Below are 26,075 nucleotides of genomic sequence, written 5' to 3' on the forward strand. Positions count from 1 at the left end.
ACATAGAAAATATTGTTGAAGGTACGGAACGAAGAAAGAGAGAGTGCAGGTACGTAGCGAGTCAATAGATCAATAGTCACGTCAAACTTTAGATAGATGATAACACACAAGTACGAAGTACTTGTACCTAGACCTAGAACTAAGTGTCCTAGGTGTCACATAGGACTAAGTGTCCTATGTGGCCGAAAAGGCACTAACACTATAAGTGCCTACACTTATGCCTACAAGGCACATACCATGGCCTATAGGGCATCACTAGAACCACCAGAAGATGGCCTACAAACCCCCCTCCATGGGATGGGCTGAAGTACTCTGGAAACGTCTCAGAATACCTGGTAGTTTCTGGTCATGGTGGCACATGTTCATCCTAAAGGATATAGCCACCTATGAATGTACAAGGAATGTCAGATCATGTAACAAAGGGAACCAAGTGTAAAGCCTGTCAGAAGACTTCGAACTTGGGACGAGGAAGTGCCTTTGTAAACATATCTGCGATGTTTTCCTCTCTGGGAAGATAGGACAACTCTATGTCTCCTGCTGACAACCACTACCGAACATAATGATAGTGAACTTCAATATGCTTGGTACGCGCATGAAACACTGGGTTACGCGTAATAGCCAAACCACTCTGGCTGTCAGTGTAGACAATAGTGGAGGATGTTTGGCAAATACCAAGATCTGTACGTAACTGTCGAAGCCAAACACACTCTACTGTAGCGGTCAAAGCTGCCATGTACTCAGCCTCACAGCTAGACGTGGCAACTGTCGGTTGCTTCTTGCTGAGCCAAGAAATACATGAATTGCCAAGCAAAAAACAATTGCCACTATGTGACACTCTAGTGTCAAAACATCCTGCCCAGTCACTATCCGTGTAAGCATGCATGGTAAGTGAACCTGGATCACCATAGAAGAGGGCTAAATCCTGAGTGCCTCTGAGATATCTGAAGACTCTCTTCACTGCCTGCCAATGCTGTGAACTGGGCATGTGCATGAATCTGTTGAGCTGAGATACTGCATACTGCAAGTCAGATCTGGTGTGACATAAATAAATAAGGCATCCAACAGCCTGCTGATAAAGAGTGATATCACATGGTGGGCTCCCATCATGAGCTGAGAATTTGAAGCCAGGGTCCACTGGAGTAGAGATTGGCTTGCAATCCTCAAACTGAAAACGATCAAGGAGCTGTCCAATATACTTGGACTGAGACATCATGATACCCCCCTCAACATGAGCAAACTGAATGCCCAAATAATAATGCAACACGAGCTTCATTGCGAATCTAATAGAGAGAAGCCAATTTATCCCAAGCATCCTTTGCTGTCCTGCAAGACCGGATGTGTGGAATAATGATTCTCTTGCATGATAAAGCAATGCATGAATGTGCATTTGCATCTCTTGCATCCCATCTTGACTATTCTTGAGTTGGAAGAGCAGCGGCAGGAGTGCTAGAGGAAGAGGCATCAAGAGGAGTACCCCCTGCAGAAGGACCAGCAGTACAAACAACCACTGTAGCATTGGCTGGCCTCAGATCAGCCCCAGAAACAATATTCCACAAATGCTTTGCAACAAGAATATGTTTCATGAGATAAGACCACATCGGATAGTTGGTGCCATCCAACTTATCATCTTCACATAGAACTCCAAATAAATCTTGATTGTTCCCAGCCATAGCAACTGTGATACCCTGAAACAGACCTGAAAACCCAAAAGCCTCAAGGCTATCACTGCAAAAAGCTGGCTGTCCCAAAAATGACAGCAAATATCTGCAAATTTCTGACCCAAATCAAAGGGCAAATGCAAATCTGACCCAAATGTGACTGTGACAGGCAATGTTCACTGCAAAAACAGCAAATTTGGCAAAAGCCCCAAATTTATTGAGGGCAAGTAGGCCAAAAAGAGGGCAAATGCAAAAAAGCCCCAAATTTTGCTGAAATTTTTGCAAGTGTGACCCAATGTATGCAAATCTGACTCAATGTCCTGCAATCTGACCCAATGTATTGCAATCTAAACAAGCAATTGCAGACCAAATCCCAAAACTCCAATATTTTTGCAAGAAATTGCAACCAAAGGAAATGAAAAGAACTGAAAGCCCCAAATTTGCCAATGTCCTGCAAAAGCCCCAAAACTGCGAATGTTTGTAGATGACTGCAATGAGACCTAAAAAGGGTTTTAGCTAGCAGGAACCAAGAACTTGGTTCACAGCCAATGCCAAAACAGAACCTGTAGGTAGATTCGCACGTGTGAAACTGTACGGAATACCCAGAGCAAGTACAAGTTGTACGATCAGCTATTCTACCTGTACATGTGTACGAAAAGCTAGTACAAGCTGCTGACGACTAATCTGTAGGTATACATGTACGAAAGATCGTACGGAAAACATGTACCTTGTACGAAACATGTACGGTGCAGGTACCTTCTTGTACAGAGAAGTTCCTACGCAGGTACAGTTGTACAGAGAAGTTTCTGCACATGTACAATTGTACGGCGTACGTACCTTGTACTGAGAAGTTCCTGTGCTAAGGCGCCTCCATTGCTCCAGCCAATAAAGCCACATTTGTGGTGTCCAGACTGTCAGCCTTTTCTATCAATTCGAGACATATCTTGTTAAGGCATACGAGTATATCTGAAGTACCTTTATGATCCGATCCTGCAAAGAGGGCTTTCTCGTGTAGGCATTGTGCAAAGTAGTTGAGAATCTCTACCAGCTGTCGAAAATAAAATGCAGCAATCTTGTGAATTACATTGAAGATCTTGATGTTCTTGAGTTGTATATTGAGGTTCTTAATGAGTGTTTGACGACTTCCTGTTGCTTGCAGGTCCACGAACTCAGGCAGGTGCTGAGAAGGATCCGATAGCAAAGAGGGTGTGAAAGGGGCCATAGGCAGGGCCTGCGCTGCACTCGCAGCCAAGCCAAGCTATGGGCTGCCAGAGAGAGAGAGAGAGAGAGAGAGAGAGAGAAAGTTTATTAAAGTCTTCAGAAGAACGATGGGTCTATGAGACTGTGAAAAACCTGATACAATGAGCTGTGGTAGTGGAGCTACCAAACGAGCATCCACACCAATGCAAAATGGCAGTACTAAGTCCTAAGTACAACATAGTCATGTCGGTAGTCGACTATATATCACTCTCAGCATCATCATCAACATCAACATCATCATCAAACGCAAGACGTCAGGATGGATGAGGCAATGGAGGCATGGGGTCAGTAATAGAGTGCTGTTGCCCCCTCAAAGGTGTAGTCCTGGCATGTCTCCTGGTCGGAGAGAGAGAGAGAGAGAGAGCATATAGAAGATATTTCATCAATAAGATTTTATATATTAATAATCATATATACAGTATTTTATATAATTTATTTATTATATATTTTTCATGTATGACCAGAGCACAATTCTAGATCAAACTCCAATCAAAATCTCAAAACATTACTAACCGAAACCTGTGAGACGCATTTCTAAAGTATACAAGACCATCATGATCACTTCTTCCATGTTACACAAGATCCCATAACACTGAAAAAGGTATAGAAGATTAAGCACCATGACTGCCACTTGAATGGCTACTGTATATAATCAATGCACGACAGTACTTCTAATTCTATTCAGTTAAGACACAGCACAATCCTAATTTCTTGTTCATATGCTTCTGTTTCTGGCATTCTGCATGAAACACAGTATGGGAACAAGCAGTAGTGCCCTTTTTAGGCTATTGTCATATTCAGAACTTTAGCCCCATTGAGCCAAAAACAAACTATCTGAAATTATCAAAGGAGGCAAAAAGATTTCTTGTGCTACTATACTGCTGACTAACACGCACCTGAATGCAAGCCGTGAGTAATGGTGATATTTCCTTCTTCAAATTATCCCGTATCATGCCATAGAGCTTTTCAACAAAAGCAGTGAGCTGCTGCTTGAAAAGCAATGCTGGATATTTTGCTTCAACCTGGCGTAACATCTCCAAACCACCAAGCCCGCTATTTACAGGTACACTTGCTAAGTTTGATGGTGAACGAAAACTCTGGGTAGAGGGAGAAAAGAGTTAATCTCATTACCCAAATATAATTCGCTAATATTTTGTTAAGAAAGCACAACGACAAACGAGTCTCAAAGTCTCAGATCAAGATCAGTGTTGTGCACCTGGGTCATTCTTCCCAATAATGTGACAGAGGGAGCATGCCGACGTTGAGGAGTACTAGGAGCTCCACTTGGTTTCAGATTTCTTTGCAGAAGGAAAAGAAGGGTTGACGTATTTGACAGCCAATACGCCAAAGCATCATTGTTTTCTTGGCCCTGAGCAAAAACATCACCATTCAGTAGCCTTTCCTATAGGATGTTACATGAAATTTTCCCCATCCTCTGTATCAAGCACATATCCGTCTTGTAATACATCCATAAGCTCAACTATAGTCTCCTGTTATGCATTTGCACACACCAGTGTCATGTAATCTTCCATGAACTCAAACCAGAAACAAATATTTGTGCACCAGATAGGAAGTCGCTATTAAATTACACTACTGCTAATTTCAACACGTATTAAAGCCAACAACACAGCCACCCATTAACTCAATTTTGAAGCGCTGGAATTCCTACCTCAACAACCGTTCCAATTGTTTGAATAACACGGTCAAATATATTCGTCCTTTCAGACTCAAAGGCATGCCAATGCAGCAAGCACTTGTATATAATGCATGCTGCAACTGGCTTGTCATGGCTAAATCCTACATCTTGCATGACAGAACGCAAAAGTGCTTCTTGATTTTCCTGCAGTTCAATGCATCAATCCTTGAAATAAGCAATTACAAAGTAAACACAAATCGCACCACTACATATATCATAGTTACCTGCTGTCTATCTATAAGCAACTTCTGCCGTCTTTGCTCAGACTGACTAAAAATCTGAGAAGAGATGGGAGAATCCTGCGAAAAGGACATAGCCAGACGTTCAGATCATTTGTTCATTATACAACATGCCACTAAAACAAGCATGGCCATTAAATCCATAAGCTTAGCCTGACCTGCACAGGACTGGGATGCCAAAACTTGTTATCCCCATTCGTGAGACGATACATTTCAGGTGTCCTCTGCATTATTTGAATTGCATCAGACACTCTCATACTCTCCTTTGTAGAGGTTGAGACCCTCTAATGCTAGACCAGTCATTATTCATGAGGGCTTCTTTAACTTGTTTCTTATCTAGTTTCTGACAAATTCATTGCCAACATTGCAAATGCCTAAGTTGCTTTGCAACTCCTTGACAAGAGCCGCTATGAGATGCAAGTAAAAACGTTTTCCTAACTGATTGCCAGGTCTGTGTAAGAATTGCCTGCCGCACATATTAACTCTAAGCGATATACAAAGAGTGCTTGACATATTGAAAATACTTGACATGAGACAAATTGATGTCCTTAGATACTCTAACACCCTCTCAACCTTAACAATACAAATTGTTTTCACTCATGAGACCACACAGAGGAAAGCAACCTGCTGAACGACAGGCCTCACACGATCTGTGAGACCGCTTGTTGGAGAAATTGCAAGAGCCTGCTTTCGAAGAACTTGATTTTCGGACTCCAAATTTGACATCTTCTCTTCCAGTCTTCATTGATAACAGAAAATTAAATTTTAAGTTGAAGCATCAACTTTAGATTTGCAGATAATCTTTGAAAACCTCAGCACAATAATACACCAGAATGATATTTCCAGTTTGCAGAGGGTTTGCCTGAAGAGAACAATAAGCACACTGCTTTGAACATGTGAATTTCCAAAGATTAGTTTTTTTAAGCCACAATATATTCTCAGAGACCAGCATCGCACAGATTGGCACCTCAAATACCGATAAGAGTCCAGCCACTACTTTCTAGTTTTCACACAGGCTCAAACATGCTCCAGAAGGGTGAATTTACAGGCACGACAAATCAAACCTTTGCAACGTTTCCTGCACTTTATCAATCCTTGCCTCAGCTTCCCTAGCTTTGTGTAGCCTTTCCTCGCTTTCTTTTCTGGCTTTTAGTAATTCATTATCTGCTTCAACTGATTTTTTCTGGAGGATATCGACAAGCATCTGCACCCACATTAGATCTTAAAGCTGATCAAAATGGAAGCGGATATCCAAAAAAAAAGGCAGTGGCAGGCTTCCTTTTAATGGAAATGAAATTAAGCCAAAAGAAACAGAAAGGTAATTGTGATAACTATCTGCCTTGATAAGCTAGTGCAATTAGGGTAGGTAATCTTCACAATTATGCCAGGTCCAGAGGGCTCATTACACATAAGCCAGCATACACAGAACCTTACACGAAAATGATCATTCTCTTTTGTAAGCTTATGATTCTTTGCTTCACTAGCCTCAAGGGCCGGCCGTACTTTAACCAAACTAGCTAATTGATTGGAAAGCACTTTGTTCGTCTCTCGTTCCTTTGAAATGACAACCCCCATTGTCTCCAGTTGGTGTCGCATCTCCAGCAATGCTGCTTGCCACTTTGCAAACTCTTGAACTTTCAGTTCTTCAGCATCAGTCTGTAACCACAAGGAGATGAGCTCATGAGAATTTATCCGAATATTAGAAAAGATAGGTCAGCTCTGTGTTTTTTGGGTGGCATTTCATATATGAAAGAAAGAGCACCAGTTGTAACAGAAATCTCGGGCTTGGTGCACATTCAATGTGTAAGGTCAGAAATCCCAACAGTTCCAGAAGGTGCAAAGCCAAAAAACAGCAGAAAATACGAAAGAATAACCCAAAACAAAGTCTCATACTCTTATCAATTCTTATAAACCAGCACATGTTGCATCACATCTTGCATACACTCCATATTGACTCTCAATAAAGCCTGTGATAAGAATACGTGATTTATTCACACTCCCTCCACAACACCTTAATTCCCCTCATCCTCCTTTTCTGGTACACATGAGGCTTTCTAGACAGAATCATCGTAATTTCAGGCAGCCTGTTTCAGCATAACATGTTTGGAGTGTGTCCCAAAATATATTAAGACAGAAATTTCTATGTTACAAAAAGTTTGGATACGAAATCGAAGGACCCTTAAGAAACTACAAAAAAATAGGTCTATAATAATCTGATATCTAACATCTGATTTAATTCGGTCTTGAAAGAGCATATACCCTAAATCTACTCCTACGATAAAACATGCACACACAAACCTGAGTAGAAAAATGCTAGACAGCTGTATGCAATCTTCTGCAACATGTTAGTATTCGCAACATATCATAAATATAAGAAAAGACAAACCCCAATAACAGACTTACAGAGTAAGAAAACTACTTCTAAGAGGGATCACCAAGATCAATCTTGAAGGATAACACAGATGGCTGGAAAAGAGTTACCAGAATTAGTGCTATTTGACTTGGCCTCAGTATTTTACGAGAGGCAAATCTCCTAATGGGATTTCTTGGTTCGATGCCATTTGCTTGAGGTATGCTCTTTGGATGATGTTCCATTCTCTCACGACAAACATGCACATGCCTCATTGGAGAATTGTTGGGAGATCGTAGTGAGAATATTAGCCCAGCATATCTGGAGACCTAAATGCACAAAAGCACATGATCGCTCCCAAGTGCACCCATCTTATAACTTGTCCAGGATAGGCATGGACACGATACATACGTTGATGGCCATCCCATGGAGTATGCAGGGATCTTCTAGGGCTGCTACTGCTAGGAGGACCATTTTCCTCAAGGATGGAGAGACTGTCTTTCTCTGAGATCATGCCTGAGGTGGTACTTTCAGCCTCAATCGTGGCTGTTTCATTTGAGTAGGGCTTGACCCTCTCAGGCATTTGATGCCACTCTGCTCTTTGGGGGTATTTTTCATACTTGATAGAAGTTCACTTTAAAAATAAATAAACAATTCATGTGACTAAGGTCTTGATAACCCTCAGGACAGTATAAATGACAACCTGATGAGCCCCAATCGACTTCCACAGCTACTTCAGGAAAAACATGTGAGTTATATTTACTCACGAGAAGAAAGGAGTGCTAAGTAACGAGGTACAACACCCGTGCAAAACATAACATGTGGAGATCTCCAGCTTTCACCATGATCTACTGGTTGCTGCACTTTGGATCTATTTATGTTGAATAACCATCCACATACACGGCAGGCAATTTGTAAGATTCTTATGGGCAACAGGTGCCAAAGGCGAATCCGAGTCTTTGTGAAGTAGTCCAAGTAGCTCAACTTCCAGTGTGGGGAAAATAAGAAAGAGGGGGTTTTAATATTGAGAGGGGAAAAAGGAGAGAGAGAGGATGCAACCCATCCCAACAAGATCTGTGAGTTCTTGAAGGACATAGTCTGCCAGTGTAAAATGCAGGCTAGGGCTCAGGCGAATTTCCTGATGTCCTATAATATTTGGAAACAAATAGTCTTAAAAAATCTTACAAGGTCCATCACAAATCAAGGAATCTTACAACCTTAAAGCAAAGAGCATAAGACATAGCACTCACTCTGGGCTAAGAGATATGCCTTTACAACTTACTGTTTTCTTACAGTATCATAACAAATTGAGAGATAAGCTTGCAAGAGCTCGCTTAGAGTTCATGAGATAGTGAGTTAGCGAGTTCATGAGATAGTGAGTTCTTGCAACATCAAACAACACAAGACATTAAAGTGTCTCTAAAACATAACTAGGTTAGGTGCAAGCCATATCTTGTTAGTAACCAAAGCACATAATGAAATAAGAGTTCCTAGGACACTCCATCATCACTGTGACAGTGTGTTGTATCAATTACTCTTCTCTCATCTATAGGATACTCTTTCCTTTTCTTTTTTTTTGCAAAAAAGAGACTTCTATTAAGTAAGAAAGAAACTCGCTAGAGCAAGCTCTGAGTAGAAATACAACATCATGAAATCATGAGGATAAATAAAACCACCTCAAAGTGAGGTGGAAAACAACCAAGGCTGAGGCTGAAAGTGCCACCTCAACCCTGTAGGAGTCTCAGAGAAGAAAGGAGAATCCTTCCATTCCCTGAAGAAAGAAGCCCTCCTAGCTGAGGCTGCACGGGAGTCTCCCTGTATACTCATCCATATGGCCATCAAAGTATGTACGGTGTATGTCCAGATACTAGCCAAAGTGTGCGAGGGATGAACCTGAGTACCCTCCATAGCCTCTGAAAACCCACCAATGCTTCCAAAAGATACATGCTCTACTTTTCCCTTAACATCTTCCTTAAGGAATGATTCTGGAGTAAACTAGCTGTCCATTCAAAGGGTTATGTGCTTCCCCTTGACTTCTTTAGCTGAAAGTTATTTTCTTTTTGCTTGTCCATATCAACCATATGAGCAATCATAAAAGCTCCAAATCCTTCTCCAATTATCAAGTCCCAAAGAAAGGGAGCCATAGAATTGCAAAATAATTGGCCAAGTATCAATATATAAACCGCAGCCATATAAATAAATCTTGAGCATATCATGCTCCTTAAGCTTCTAACACTGCAGTTCTTTACTATCTCCATGGGCTTGGGATCGTTGTCACCAAGGAAAGTGACAATTGTGCTCTGATACGAACCAAAACACAGCTTCGATATCCGATTCAAAGCAAATATGAGCACTTAGCATTTCAAAAACGAATTTGAAGTCTAGCCGAAAACTGAATTCAGCAAACAAAACTCAACCATGGAACTTGAATATGATTCTCAATGGAGGGAGAGAGGGAGAAAGAGAACAAGACGCCACACTAGGGACTAGACCCCCCCAAGGTCTTTATTGCAATTACAGCTGATACAACTTGGATTCCATACAACTGAAAGCCTAGAGTCCCTTATTTTATAGACTAGGACAGCCAGCTAGAAAGCATGTGCTTTCTAAAAGCTGGGCCTACTTTTCTTGCCAAAAATAGGCGCTTTTCTCTAGAAAGCAATAGCTTTCTTATCAAAAAGGCAATTTTCTTGCTTTCAGCCCTGTGGGCCCTCGTTTCAGCTGCTCGCCCCCTTGCCATGTGCTTTCCTCCCAAAACTGGGCGCCCCATATCTGCTTTTCTCTTGTGGGACCTGCTTTTTGTGCTTTTCCCCTCAAAACAAGGGCTTTGGTGCACTCTCCAAGAGCCCTGCCACAATATCCAACAAACTTTAACCCATTAGAGGTTAGCTTGCGCATGCATTCTGGTGTTGTGGATTAATGCTAGTCCCTTGTGGGTGTCCCCCACTGTGTTACTTTAACCAATACAGCACCAATGAAAATAAATCCTGTTCTAGTTAACCGAAGTCAAGTTTCTTTGACCGATGTCAATCTTAAAGATTTCTATTTATTACTTGAAAGTACGATTTCGTGACACTGCTTCTATGAAGAAAGGGAAATAAAATCATGAACGGATCCATTCTTGGTCACACAGTCATGACTCGGATAGCAGGTTGCTTGAACATTCACTGGACATTGACATACATAAACTGAATCGATGCCAAGTCTGTACCTTTCAAAGGCAGCTTGCTGGGAAATGTAGAAGATAATATAAAGATTTCTATTTGCGCACCCCTGCCCCCCCAACTTATCACTCAAAACGTTGCCTCTGCCTACAAAAATGGTGTTTGGGAACCCCATCTCTCATCTTCGATTCGAGATCAGATATGCAACACGACTGTTTACTTGGTGAGCAGTACAGAGCCAAAATATAGACCGTGCATTTGAGTATACCTAGCCAAAGGGAGAGCTTTTAACAGCACTTTCTTTTTGCTGAATCACTTAATGCAAGGGAGGCAACATAGACAAAACAGGGATAAAATATGGATGCATACAAGCACACAACTAGAAACAAAACCTGCAAATCTTTTGTGTGCTCTCTACTAAAGGAGTGGATGACTCCGCTGAGTGCCATGCAAAAACTGTCCACTCAAATGCAAGGAGGCCTATCAATAGTATGCAAATGCACCTGAATAACAGAAATAATGTTCATGAAAATAGATCAACCAGAACATACCCTCAATCGTTTTTCGAGCTGTAGACGCCATGTGAGCTCTTCGCAACGTTTCTCTAACTTGGTCTTTGCTTCCTGTAGGACCCCAGTTTCCCTAGCAGCCTGCAGAAATAACAATTCCAATATGCTCTCTGAATAGCACCACCTTGATAAATCACAAAGCTAGTTTTAATGTTCTGGACGCATCGCCAAACTGACCATTTCTAGTGGAACAGAACCAACTATAAATAGTTAGCCATAAAATTATATTATTGTACTCGTCATGCATCGCTGAGACTAGGTACTTCAGCATCCCAGCAAATTTATCATCAGTGAACATGGTTACACATCATTAAATGAGTTTATGCTCTCACTCATGCACTCACATCTATATCTCACATGGACCTAATAAACTTTAACATATTCTGCATGGGATGAAAAGGTCTTTTGAAGATTCTCTAAGAATCAATCTATGCAGAAACCTTATGATAGTAAGTCCCAACTTTTCTTCATCCAAGCCATGACTACCTTAAAAACAAAATTGCTTCATTTTTAATCCCTCCCAAACAAAGGGTTCTATACAAGAATCATTAAAACACCGCAATCGTTATTCAAATAGAACACTCGAAATATTCCAAGCATGTTGAAGGCACAGGACATGAAGCTGCATACAAGCAATAGTTTCCAGAATGCAAAGGCCAGAATATCACGTCAATGCATCAATCAGGTTTACGTCATTTTATGGTGAATTGTTCAGATTTGATTGGAGGAACAAAAGGATGACAGTCTGGAATAGGTGGCATTCCTACCTATGGAGGGAAAAAGAATAGGGAACAACTCAAAAGTGCTCACCGAGCTGCTTCCACCAGTTCTTGCTAGCTGCCAACCTCCCCCTGCTGGCCGCAGCCTTACACACACTTTGCCTATTTAAGATGTAATGAAGGGGGGAAAGAGACTAATGTAGTTGTACCCTACCCTTTTGTAGACACCTTTTTTATTTGACATCTAATCTTACCCCCTACTCTCCTCCTCCCTCCTCCCACATTCATACACCTTCTACCTCTGCCCCTTACCCCCATCTCTCTCTCTTCTACCTCTACCACCTTACTGCCACCCCCCCTCGCCCCCGCCCCAAAAACAAACAAAAATTTACTTTCCATCTCCCTCCCTCTTCTTCTTCCTTCCTCTTAACTCCCTTCCCCTATCCTGCACCCCTCTTTTCTACATTCCTATCAAAGCCCTTTCCTAAGATCGGTTCACGATCACCTGTGCCTCCTCCATCACACTCGGATTGTCATCCAGTGCGTGCAAGATCCTCTAGATTGCCATACAATCCAAACCATGAAGATGGCTGAACCAGATGGAGCAACCACTATAGTCACTGGCAACAATGCACTTAAATTGTTGCTTGCACAAGACAGTACTTCAACAAGTCTAGCTACATGAGCTGCAATGGCTTGAACAGCCTGGATGTCAAAAAGGCCTTCCTTTCATCCAAAAACTATGTTGAGGCTATGTACATTGATATCATGTTAATAATATAGTTACTGGTTTCACAAAAAAAAGTGTGTGTGTGTGAGAGATGGTGTGTGTGTGTGTAAAGGTGTGTGTGAGAGAGAGAGGTGGTGTGTGTGTGAGAGAGAGAGAGAGAGAGTCGACGAGAGAACTCTAGCTATGGCGATTTCAGCCTTCCACCTGCGTCATGGCCTCTACACCTGATTCTGCATCCTGCCATCCTGTCGTACAGGTCCCCGTAGGCTTGCTGCTGCCTTCCGCTGTACATCTAGAGCTTCTCCCCGCCTCTACCTTGCTTTCTTGCATGTATCGTGGTTTTCTTTTCGCCTAGTCTTCAACCTCCTGCAGCTCCTCGTTTTTTGTGTGTGTTTTGCGGTGAGAATCAATGTTTCCATCCGTACAGATTTCATACATCTGTACGGTCACCGTACAGATTCAATGTTTGAACCCGTTTCGCTTTCCGTACAGCCCGCAAGTTTTGCCGTACAGTTGTCTTTTTTCTTGTCTTCTCTGTCGTAAAGTTTTCCGTACAACTATACGGACGCAATCAAATTTCTCCGTACATTCCCTGCTCTGGTTTACCGTACAGCCTGTCGGTCCTTCTCGTGCCCCGTTTGTTTCTCTCCATTTGGTACCTGTTCAATCCTTTAGCCTCAATGGCAGAAACAAGCAAGTATTATGTCAAGAGAGCACTCTCTCCTAAACCTAAAAGACAATCCAGGGAAACTTCCCTCCCATAGCTTCTTCATCTGAAGATGCTTCCTATGTGTTTGACATGTTGAATGAGGATTTTCAACAAAGTAGAAGAGAATGGATTCTACCTGCTCCGGATCTCACTTACAAGATGAAGTTGCCTTCTCTTGTGCATCCTTTGAAGAAGCTCTCTCAAACTGCACTTATCATCTTTTTTCCAGGCAAAATACCCTTGGGTAATAATGTGGGACAATGGGTAAATTCTCTCCTAGGTGGATGCTATGTAGAAGGAGTCTATTTTGCCTCCCGAGGATTTTATGAAGTTCATCGTTTGGATGCCTTGACAAAACAAAAGATGCTGGAAATGTCCCCTTTATTCTTTGGTCGTCAAATGGTGCACATCATCCCCTGGTCCCCTAATAAAGACTATCAGAATCTCATCAAGCATCATTGCGCTGTATGGGTTGAAGTGGTTGATTTTCCAGATTACATGAGAACAGAGCTTCCAGGCTTAGCCATGACGTTGGGACAAGTGATCTGTCCCCCTCGTCCCACAGGTAATAAAAATCGTTTTTGCATCTTATGGGATACTGATAGACCAACCCCCTCTGCTATTGCAGTTGAGATTGAGGGTGTTAATTTGGGAAAGAAATATTTCACTTTAAAATGGGGCATTTTTGCTTGAGCTTGTTTCTCTTGTCACAAGTTTGGGCACCTGGCTTCAGAATGTCCCTCTATCCTTCATCCGCCTCCTCCCGCAGCTATTCCTTTCTCATCTAATAAAGGTGGTCAGAAGACATATGTGGAAAAGACTGAAGCTAAAGCAGTAAAGCTTTCAGTTCATACAGGGAGCCAGGCTAATTCAGCTCAAAACAAGGATAAAGGAAAAAGCAAGTTAGTGGAAAATAATTCATCTTCTCATGAGGGATGGCAGACTGCGAAGAAGATAGTGCCTCTCAAACAAAGACCTCTCCAATCTCGTAATTGGGATGCTTCTGCTCCTTCTCCGGGTCAACCTTCTTCCTCTTCGAGCAATCCCATTTCAAAGGCATGGATTAATGCAGTCAAGAAGGGTCTTCCACTTTGTGAAGAAGATGATCTAGTAAGGGAATTGGATTCTGAGGGTCAACAAGACCCTGTGGCAATGGCAGAGGCTTGATGCCTCCCTTTCTTTTTGAGGACTGTTCATCTCTTGTACATATTTTCATGCGTGCTTCTCTTAAATGTATTTCTTATAATATACAGGGCCTCTGCAAGCAGAATAAATGGAGGCTCCTATGGCATTATATAAATAAAACTCATCCACATGTAGTGTGTCTGCAAGAGCATAATCAGCATTCTTTTGCTGGCCAGCATGGGTTCTTTTCAGGATATGATATATTTTATGCCGGATCTGAACAATTCTCTGGGCTGTGCATTTTAGCCAGACATGATCTGCAGCACTTGATAGCATATAATGATCTTGGTGGCTGATTGATGATTATCCAATGTATAATCAATGGAGAGATTTTTGAAATAGGTTCCTTGTATGCCTCTCAAAATTCTGCTTCTAGAGCTCAAATGTCGGACTCCATAAAGCAATATCCTTGGTCTTCAAATGCTCTACTTTGTGGTGACTTCAATAATTCTCCTAACTGGAAGGACAATACCACGCATAAATCCCATATGCTGCCCTCTGAAATCCAGCAATGGGAACATATGACTTCATCACTTCAATTTGCAGATTTATGGACAGCAACTCACCCATCAGTTATGGGATTTACATATCATCATAATGCTTTCACAGAATATTGGGCCAGGCTTGTTATCTTATTCATGCTCAGCAATATGATGAATATACATGTCAAATGTGGACTGATTATTCTCAGCAACTATCTGATCATACTCCACTTTGGCTCTCCCTTTCATTTGGAATGCCTCTGGATGACATGCAGCTCTCTTCAGTCAGACATTTACAGGTCAATCAATTATATCTTTCTCATGAAAAATTCCAGCAAATGATCAGATTGGCTTGCAGGCCATTGTTATCCCATGCTTAGGAGAATATGGACTTTGCTTGGAACTCTTTTGTCCATCGTATACAAAATGTCATTAAGGAATATGGAAGATGGTACATGGCAGAAACCAGATAGCATATCCAGTGGGCAAAATCATTCAAACAGCATTTGGTAGAAATTAGCCATCAAAGGTCTCTATCTGCTTCTGAGCAGCATTTATTGTCTTGTGCTTCTTCCATAATTGATGCCAATGATAAACGCAAGCTTTCCAAATGGCAGACCAGGGCTAGAGTTAAACCTATGCTGGATAAGGGTTGTTCCTCGAAATCTTTCTTTCGGAATTTACATGCACATAGACAAAGTCAATCTATCATGAGGGTCAGGAAATATGATGGTCTTTGGACCCAGACTTTATCTCAGCTAGAAAAACAATGTTTGGATCATTTTCAGCTACTTTTTTCTCAGCCATCTTCTTCTACACCTCAGGTAGTATTGGCTCGGAACAGATTTCTTGAGCTTGTTTCTCCTATTGTTCCTTTGCAACAAGCTTCAATGCTAGAAATATCTTTTTCAGATATTGAATTGGATGAAGCCCTCAAGCATTTGGGTAAACATAAATCCCCTGGCTGGGATGGTTTCACGGTTGAATTTTTTATCGCCTTCTGGGCTGAATTGAAGGGTCCAATTTTGAAGTTCATTAATGTCGCCTGGCAGCATCAACATCTTCCCTCAGCTTGGAAGCATGGTCTGGTTAAGCTTGTGCCCAAAAAACCTTTATGTGAGACAATGGATGACTGGAGGCCCATCACTTTGATGCCGGTTATATACAAACTTATTGCTAAAATGTTAGTACATCGGATAAAGGATATCCTTCATGATGGACTTCATCCCAAGCAATATGGTTTTGTTCCAAGAAGGCAAATCCATGATAATATCTCTAATACTCTCATTGCAATGGAATATGCAAAATATTCAGCTCGAGATGTTTTGGTCATGCAGGTGGATGTGGCAAAGGCATTTGATACGGTATAGTGGGATTATGTCTCTCAAATCATGTTTAAACTTGGTTTTGGGCCAAAGCTAGTTAATGTCATATATTGGCTTTACTCAGATTCCACTGCACAGTGCTTTATAGGGAATCATTTGTCTGAGTCTTGGACTCTGGAACGATCAGTTCGACAGGTATGCCCTCTCAGTGCTTTGCTCTATGCCATTGCTTCACATCCTTTGCTTCTTTATATGGATCATCTGGTTGATACTGGACAGTTAGTGGGGCTACAGATTTCTGGTTCACGACCTTTCATTGCTCAGGCTTATGCAGATGATTCATTCTTCATGCCAAAGAACAATCCTTTGGAGCTTCGCCTATTGATGGATACCCTTTCAGATTTTGGGTTGGCAGCTGGTCTCAAAATTAATTTTCAGAAATCAAAACTCTTGCCTCTCAAGCATTGTGACTGGCATGCTATCATGTGGCCCGGCCAGATTATTTATCCGGAAAACATAGTAAGACATTTGGGCTATCCCATTGGCTGGAAAATCAGAAATAAGCAACAAATATCATGGGTGTTAAACAAAATTCAGGACAAATTAGAATATTGGAAGATATCCACTTGGCCCCTGCATGTACGGCTTCGAATTGTTCAGTCCATTGTTCTAGCTTATGTCCAGTTCTACCTTCCTCTATTACATTGGTCATCTCGAGATCTCACTTTTTTTATGTCTCAAGCCATGGAGATTTTCTGGAAAACTAAGCTTCATAAAAAGGCTTTAAGGTTACTCAAAATGGACTTTCTTTGCTCACCAAGAATGCATAGTGGTTTGAATATAATAAACATCAAATTTCATGTGTTGGCAAGAAAGATCACTATGCTCAAGACTTTTTTTCAACAAGAGCAGCCTTGGTCTATCATGTTGGCAATTCTGTGCGGTCAGATGCACACAAATGCTTATGGACATTGGCTAGTTGATCCATCGGAAGTAGTACTTGGCAAATTTCAAGGTAAAATCCCTGGTTGTCCATTTCGGAGTCACATGGAAAACCTCTGAAATGGGCTCAATCTCACAAGCAACAAATGGATGCAATCAGCTCTTATAGGCAGCTCACCTCTTCTGAACAGGATTCTTGCGCTTATGCCGTTCATATCATCCATCAAAATGATATTCGCAAATTAAAGAAGTGGCAAATCCGAGCTCGCATGAAACCCCTTTTGGATAAGGGCTGCTCCTCCAAGACCTTTAAAAGCCTGCATACGGATAGGCGAAAGGAGGATATTTGCAGGATCAGGCAGGATGATGGCACCTGGACCACCTCCAAATCAGAACTAGAATCGCAATGCTCTAGTCATTTCCAGCATCTCTTTTCTCCTCAGCCTGATTATTCGATGCAAGTGAACGCAGCTAGGTCTCAATTTCTTATGCATGTTCAGTCTATATTTTCTCGGGAACACGCTCATGCATTGGAGCAGCCATTTATGCTTAAGGAACTAGAGGATGCTTTGAGTCATTTACGTAAAGGTAGCTCTCCTGGTTGGGATGGATTGACTGTTGAATTCTTCCGTGCATTTTGGGGTGATCTCAAGCACACTCTTCTTCTTATGATCAATCATGCTTGGGCAGAACAATCTGTTCCCCCTTCTTGGAAACATGGGCTTGTCAAATTGATCCCCAAAAAAAGATTGTGTGAGACAATGGCTGATTGGCGGCCCATATCTCTTATGCCAGTCATCTACAAACTTATTGCCACGATGATTGTCCTTAGGGTTCGATTTTCTTGCAAGCCGGACTTCATCCCAGGCAGTATGGGTTTGTTCTCAGAAGGCAGATTACTGACAATATCTCCAATGTTTTGCTTGCAATTGAGTATGCCAAATATTCTAAACAAGATGTTCTCATTCTGCAAGTGGACATTGCGAAAGCATTTGATACTGTCCATTGGGATTTTATTTCTCAGACTATGCATAAATTGGGATTTGGCCCTCGGCACGTCCATGTTATTTACTGGTTATATTCTCATGCCACTGCACAGTGTCTGCTTGGTAGTGGGTAAGGACATGGACTATGACCCGTTCAGTGAGACAAGGATGCCCTCTTAGTTCGCTATTGTATGCCATTGCTACTCATCCGTTATTGTTGCATATGGACCATCTTGCAGATACAGGACAGCTTCATGGCTTGCAAATTCTAGGGGCACAGCCGTTTCTTGCACAGGCATATGCTGATGATTCATATTTCATGCCCAGGAATTCTCAAAGTGACCTCTCTCATTTGATGCATACTTTGAATGATTTTGGCATAGCTGCTGGACTGCATATCAACTTTCAAAAATCGAATCTTCTAGCATTGAAAGAAGCTGATTGGCATGCACTTCTCTGGCCAGGCCACATTATTTCTTCCCATTCCATTGTGAGGCATTTGGGGTATCCCATTGGCTGGAATATTACCCCTCAACAACAGCTTAAATGGGTGCTTCAAAAGATTAACAAGAAGCTGGAATGCTGGCACGTGTCAACTTGGCCTCTACATGTTCGACTTCGAATAGTCCAGTCTATCATTATGGCATATGTGCAATTTTATTTGCCTCTTCTTCACTGGTCTTTTAAGTATTTGGCTTCCTATATGTCCCAGGCTATGGAGATATTTTGGAAAAGCAAATCTCACAAAAAGGCTTTGCGACTACTTCCCATGCAGTCTGTTTGTTCTCCTAAGACTCATGGCGGACTGAATATTCTCAATCTTCAGTTTCATATGTTGGCAAGAAAGAGCACTATGATTGCTGATTTCTTTCAGCAAAAACAGCCATGGGCTATTATGCTAGCAACTATGTGTGGAAACATGAAGTCCCATGCATATGGGCATTGGATTACAGATCACTGGGAAGCAGTCATGACCACATTTCAGGGGAAAATTCCTGGCTGTCCTGTTTCTACTGCTTTTATTCATGACTGGAAGAGAATTCTCTCTTATGCTAAATGGTCAGGTGCTTTCTCCCATCATGGTAACTCTCTTCATTTGGAAAGCATCCATTGGAGCAAGGTGTTTGAATTGCCTCTTGCTTTACAGGCACCAATTGGCATATAATCTTATGAAATTGGGCATAAGATTCATCGGAGATGTGGTGGATTAACATGGTTATGTGCTTTCATTTCCACAAGCTTGCAGGACATTCCCCTTGGGTCTGCATCATAGGTCCATTTGGAGAATACTTACAACTATGTTGCAGCCATTTGTTCCTGTTCCTCCGTTGTTTGTACAGGATAGATTACTGGACTGGAATCTGATTTCCTTGTCTCCTGCTACCTGTTCACTTTCAATGCATAATTTGACATCTTCGATGGTCTACAGATTTCTTCTTCCACCGCCATGGATTGATAAGCATGCCAACACTCTTTGGAATTTGGATAGGCCTTTATCTTGGTGGCAATCAAAACTCAGAAAATTTTGGAAAGCTAAATTGCCATTGAAACAGAGGCTTTTCCTTTGGAGATGTATAGTGGGAGCTTTTTCCATTGGGGTGAAATTGGAAGCACGTCGTTTTGCTTCCTCTTCCTACCCCCGTTGCTCTCATCACCATGAGACAGTTTCCCATTTGTTATGGTCTTGCCCGCACTCTCGAATATTAATCACTCATGTCTCTCATTTGCTACTGCTCCGGTTTCCCTCTATCAGATTCGGGAAACTCTTCTGGATGTTTGGATGCTTCTCACCTCAGATGTCTCCATTCCTCCTTTTCTTTCACTGGGCTCGCTTTTGGGTACTATGGACTATTTGGACACGGAGATTGCATTTTAGGATGGGACAACACTTTCCTCAGGCATATGCTTTCTTCAGAATGTCCCTCAAGCAATCTTTATATGATAGTTATGCTGCGAGGGACTTGGATGCTACTAGCCTTGAAGTGTTTTCTCATTGTTTTTGAGTTCTTTCATTAGGCTCTCCTTTGGAGCCTAATGTCATGTACATTGATTTCATGTTAATTTTATAGTTACTGGTTTCAAGGTTGATAAATCACAGGCAAATCTTCCTCTTGCTGAAGAAGCTCAGGATTGCACCCTTGTTGAGCACCATCAGTTTCCTTCTACTCAAGATATGGATGTACCCCTTGCAGAGGGCAATTTACAGGATGACATGCATGCTCTCTCTCAGGATACTGCCCCTGCCCTTACTCAGATTGATCCTCCGAATGAAGCTCAAATGCTGAGCCCTGCTTCATCACATGTAGCTTTTTCATCGGAAGATACGGATGTTGATTTAGCTTCTCTGCCTTTGATGCCTGTGCCAGAGTCTTCTTCTGTCAGGGATGCAGAAGTACCTTTTTTACTGGAATCTTTTCATCCCATGTTACAATTTTTGACCCTCTGATTCAAAAATTTTGGGTACCAGCCTATATCAAGAAGAATCACAAGGGCAAAAAACAGCTTGTTTTTATTGATGGTGTGGTTTCATCACTGCATCAGTTTTTACAGCAGAACAATTTGAAGCTGGAGGATGCTATGTCTCCTCCAGCTTGATATGTAACTTTTTACTTGGCTACCTCATGACTTTTGCTCTGAGGTTTTACTTGTAAAAACTTTTTGTCTTGTACTTATTGGTGGGTTTTTACCTCTTTTGAGGTTTCCCACACAGAAATATAAAGATTTCACTAAAAAAAAGTGTGTGTGTTACAGAAATCCTTCATGGCTTGGAAATGGAAGAAAATCGCAGCATGGTTACTCAAGCCTACTCAGAATTCCGCTTTGATGCAAGCTTTTTCGCTCTATGGTTTGGCAGCTGGTCTTTATGTGAATTTTCAAAACTCTTAAGCAGGTCTCCTTGCATTCTAAAGACTAGCATAGTCTCTTATGGCCAGGGGAAATAATTCCACCCACTCAGATTGTTCGCCATCTTGGTTACCGTTTGGGTTGTGGGATCACCCGTCGTCAGCAGATTGATTAGGTGCTTGTCAAGCTCAAAAAAATTTTTGAATATTAGACTTAGTCATTGCATGTTCGACTTCAAATAGTGCAATCCATTCTAGTGGCCTCTATTCAATTCTATTTGCCTCTGTTCATGTTCACTAAAGCGGATCTTGCTTCTTTCATGTCTATAATTATGGAACTCTTTTGGCGATCCAAGCATGGCTGGAAAAGACTAAGACTGCTTTCAGTGCATCGACTATGCTCACCAAAAATGCATGGAGGTCTTAATATCATTGATATCCAGGTGCACATCCTTGCTCACAAAGGGAAAATGCTGCTGCAATTTATGCAAGGTAATCAGCCTTGGGCTGTTATGATTCCCTCTCTGTTACAACAAATCAATACTTATGCCTTTGGTCACTGGCAACCCACTCAGTGGGACTTCTTACTTGGTTACTTTGATGGTACATTGCATGGTTGCCCTTTGGTCTCCAGCTTGCTTCTTGATTGGAAGCACGTCCTTTCTCACTTGGAATGGCATGGCCACAATTCTCTGGTCAAAAGCTTTTCAGCGTCCATTAGCTTTATAGGAACCTAGACATTCCTATTTTATTACTTTCAAAGGAATTACTTCTGTTGCGGATGTCATTCATGATGATGGAACTCTTTTACTTTTTTCTCTCACAGCCACACGGTATGGCTTGGGATCTCATTATCATCCTCTATGGCAAAAAATTTACTTATAGGCTTTCACCTTTTGTCCCAATTCCTCCTTTGGAACTTCAGGATAGGCTGGAGGATTGGATTTTGACTTCCCGAGAGTCCTCCTTTCGTCCTTTGAGGCTATCTTAGATTATAGTGCCTGCATTATATAAAATCCTTTTGCCTCAACCTTGGGTTTCAGATAAGGCTAATTCTATTTGGCAAATGCATCGGCCAACTACATGGTGGAGAAAGAGACTAAGACAACTTTGGGCATATAAAGTTCCTCTTCGACAACAGGTCTTTTTTTGGAGAGTTCTTTTGGGGGTTTTCATTTGGCCAACTACCGACACATAGACACATTGCTCCTGATGTATGTCAGTGGTCACACATGTTTGGCTTCTCAGGAGACTGTGCTTCATTTGTTCTGGTTTTGCCCAACCTCCCGTGAGTTCCTCGATTTTCTTCGACAGAGGTTGAGAACGAGATTCCCGACTCCTGCTTTTGGGAAATTCTTCTGGCTCTTTGGTTTTCATCCGCGCACTCAAGAGTTTGATCTTTTCTTTGTTTGGGTTCGTTATTGGGCACTTTGGACTTTGTGGATAAACAGGAATTGTAAAGTCTTTGGTGATCCAACATTTTCTTTATTTGCTTTCTTCAAGCGTTCTCTGCAGCAATCTTTTTTTGACTGCTAGCAAAGTCGCTACATCAATCTTGATGTATATTTAGCATATACAGAGGTTTCAACTGATGTAATTTCTAGCTCCTCGCTTTTGAGGTCATTTTTCTTGTAATATAAACAATCATGGCTTTCACTATAATAATAAAAAGTGTGTGTGTGTGTGTGTGTGTATGTGTGTGTGTTCGCTACTGGGCACTCTGGACTCTAATGAAGAATCGAGAAGAATCGAAATATAGAGCCTTTGGTGATGCAACCTTTTCACTTTTTTATTTCTGTAGGCACTCTCTACAACAATCTTTCTATGATTGCTTGCAAACTGAGTACGTATATCATGATATGTATCTGTCTTATACTGAGATCTTCTCGTGATGTATTTTCCCACATCCCATTTTTGGGATAGTGCTTTTGTAGTATGAAGGTACACAAAAAAATGTGTGTGTGTGTGTGCATGCGCGCGCGTGTGTTTTTTTGGGGGGGAGAGTCCACCGGCATGTGGGAGCAGTTTATCGTTATGTGTCATCCATCGTCATAGACTACACAACAGACTTCATTGTCACGTTGTTTTGGGTCATAGTTTTCATACGGTTGGACTAATTCAACGACCAAATTCACCCTTTGGTTTCCATCACCTACATTTAGCAAGAAGGGGCACACATTGCTCTGTTTCAGACTTCTTTTGAAGACATCTCGCCATTCAAGTGAAATAATAGGTCTCTATAAAAGTCTAATGCTCATGATCACCATTCTCATCCAAGAGACAGCTCTTTGTACTTTGCAGAAATCCTGCTAGAAATATACAGGCAACTTTGAGAGTTTACAGTAGGGATTTCAAACAACCAGATGATTAAACATGTGCAAGATGAAATGAAAAGCAGAAACAAGCTTTAATCAACTCATTCACACAAATTTCAAACAGCATTACAGAAGCTATCACTGTTCAACTCACCAATCTCAACCTTCTTAGCTCTCTTCTTGCAGCCCTGGCACGCCACGCACATTGAAAAGAAATCGCTGCCAATCTCAACTCTCTGAAACGTTTGGAGAAAAGCCAGCCTCTCCACTTTGCCTGAAGAGATTCAGCCATGTTCAAAAGTAAAGCAATTTCCAAACATTGAAGGAATCAGTCCATCTTTGTGAAGACCTTGCCCATAAGTATGCCTCATTCTTTAAAAGGAAAAACTTGAGACAAAACCCAAAGAAATTTCCAAAATCAGAACAGTATGTGCATCCTTAAAAAAGAATGAATCCCCTTGTGAGATCTACATTTCTATCCATCTTAGAAAATCAATATTACCCTTGTGACTTTCAAAGTTTTAATAAGAATGACCTACATTAATTGGAGCAGTTTATGCACAATGCGGCCTTCCCTCTGAAGCCATCATAAATCACACAATGGGCGCTCCTCTCCTTGATAATAAAGAGAAAAGAAAGGGATCATAGGACTATGGCTAAAACTTAGAACCTAAGTAGCAGTATTTAAATATCATATGCCTAAGTTACATAAAGCTACATTGACAAAGGTTTAAAATCATCCAGAGTTATAGTGGGCTCGATGGGCTGGGGATCTACATTTAAAACAACTACCATACTTAAGATGGAGCTATATAATGTACATGACAACATTGGATGATGAAGAACAATAGTATGCTTTAAAAACACCAACAAGACCCTAAAAAGAAATTCTTCTTTGTTCATTAAGCCTTTCCTCTAGACAGAATAATGCTCACACCTGGACATTAGAGGTAGCTTGGAAGCGTGATCTCTAGCGTTGAAATGCTCAAAAAAAAGTCATTAAAAACAAGTTACGAGCTTTGAGAAAGCCTACAGTGCAGTGTGGAATAACCCTAAGTCATGCCCACACTATTGCTCTAGTGTTATAGGATCATTTACATATATCTAAACACAAACACTCAAAACTCTAAACCCAACTGGGTTCCTTATTGAAAATCAAATAGACATTCTATCTCCATTTATATATAACACCCTCATTAAACATATGTTGAATGGTCATTACAGCAAGAAGCAAAAACAGCAGGTCAACCCCTCAACAATAAAGTGAACGAATTCTACAACCATGCTTTAGAAAGCAGTCTAATACCAAAGGCTGCCTCTTTTCCTAAAGTAGCTAGGTTGTGCAATGTCCGTAGAGCACCTTGCATTTTTGCTCAGAGTTTGAGCAGGCATTTACATTTACAGAACATTGCTGTTATTTTTTTGAGTTGACATTTGCAATCCACTCTTAAGCAGCCAGCTCATTGCATTGTAGCCTTGAGGCTTTGATAATTGTAGGGCACTTTCTTCTTGGAAAGTTTCATTTGCAATGGCAAACAATCAGTCATTTGGATACTTGTACGGCACTTTTTTCTTGGGAAATTTTTGTTTGCAATGGCAAACCATGAGTCATTTGGAATGCTTGCCATTGCCACCAGACTTCATAGTACCAACTATCCATGCGGTCGTACTTGGTGCGCCACCTAATGGTATCCAAGAATTAATATCTCGATCCGAGACAAGAACTGTCTCTCCAAGACATGCATTTAATACCCCGCAACAACTACTACTGCCACTTCAGGTTCACCTACCGCTGCTCCCACAGTGCCTAGCCACACCCAAACAGATTCGTTGGGATCAGAGAGATGCACAAGCACATGCTTTGATTGCTATGAATAGCAAAAGAAAAGTTATACCTCACATTCAGTCTTGCAAGACAGCCAATGCTGCATTCGCTCACACCTTGGCCAATCTCTATCAGGTTCGGAACAAGGCCACGGTTGCCTATGTATAGCTATGTCCAAGTTCACAGCCAGTCATTGAAGTTGATCTAATCATTTAGAAGACCAAAAAGCATGATACATTAGATTATGTATCCTCAAGGCTATTGTTGTGGGCTAGAAAGAGAATATCATAATTTTTCAACATGATTGCATATCCCACTTCTTAAAGGTCGAGCATAAAAAGACAAAAGGCCATGCTTGATTCAACCAGCCACTTCAAGCTCCAAGAATCTTTGAAGCATATAGATGTGGACATATCCCTCATTGTCACAATGAACACTATATGAGTTGAATTGTGGTTGACAAATAAGCAAGCATATTCCATTCAATATAAGAAAGTGCTTCGGCCACCAGGACTACTTGCATACCATTGTAGATGATGGTGTTCCAAAGACCATGCTATCATGTGACTCGCTCCTCTATACCTTTAGAGATTAGATATGGCAAGCTCAAGGCTTGAAGTGAGGCGGCAAAAAAGTGACAAAGGGAAGAACTACTCAAGCAAGGTGACTGGATACTTCTTTACTCCAATCAAGCCAAAAGATTTAAGAAAGGTAACTAGGTCCTTCTACAGTACAATGGAGCCAAATTCAAGACACATGGTGCAAAGGATCAACTATCAAGCTTTCCCTATGATAGTATGGACATCCATCTTTTCAAAGAGATCAATGAGCTATCCTACATGTTGAATCTTCCGTAACTAACACATGTTGATGATACAAACTCCGTCTCCAACTTCAAAGGACTAATTAGAGAGTGACAAAGTTTAAGGACGTGCATAGGTAGGTACTTTACTTTAGTTGATCCAATTTCAAGAAAAATGAAGTAGAAAGGATGTAAACATCAAGGTTTCCCTATGATACCAAGAGTATGACAGATCCACATCCTACTAGTTTTGTAATTCCTTTCCACACAATTCTT

General features: G+C 41.3%; 1 protein-coding gene across 2 annotated transcripts in view; it reads right to left on the minus strand.

Moving 5' to 3' along the window:
* LOC147899812 (myosin-11-like) overlaps positions 1-26,075 on the minus strand; it is a 120,377-nt gene that overhangs the window by 28,612 nt on the left and 65,690 nt on the right. For both annotated transcript variants that reach the window (XM_087377032.1, XM_087377031.1), the window contains 10 exons: positions 23,327-23,446; positions 10,919-11,017; positions 6,288-6,509; positions 5,918-6,057; positions 5,478-5,592; positions 5,012-5,077; positions 4,839-4,913; positions 4,588-4,758; positions 4,135-4,287; positions 3,815-4,015 (listed from right to left, as the gene is read on the minus strand). In XM_087377032.1, coding sequence (XP_087233158.1) covers positions 3,815-4,015; positions 4,135-4,287; positions 4,588-4,758; positions 4,839-4,913; positions 5,012-5,077; positions 5,478-5,592; positions 5,918-6,057; positions 6,288-6,509; positions 10,919-11,017; positions 23,327-23,446 — 1,362 coding nt within the window. The remainder of the gene's footprint in view (positions 1-3,814; positions 4,016-4,134; positions 4,288-4,587; positions 4,759-4,838; positions 4,914-5,011; positions 5,078-5,477; positions 5,593-5,917; positions 6,058-6,287; positions 6,510-10,918; positions 11,018-23,326; positions 23,447-26,075) is intronic.

The sequence above is a fragment of the Dipteris shenzhenensis genome, chromosome 7 (assembly GCF_047967505.1).
Source record: "Dipteris shenzhenensis isolate YYH24624 ecotype China chromosome 7, Dip_SZ_1.0, whole genome shotgun sequence".
Taxonomy (NCBI): Eukaryota; Viridiplantae; Streptophyta; class Polypodiopsida; order Gleicheniales; family Dipteridaceae; genus Dipteris; species Dipteris shenzhenensis.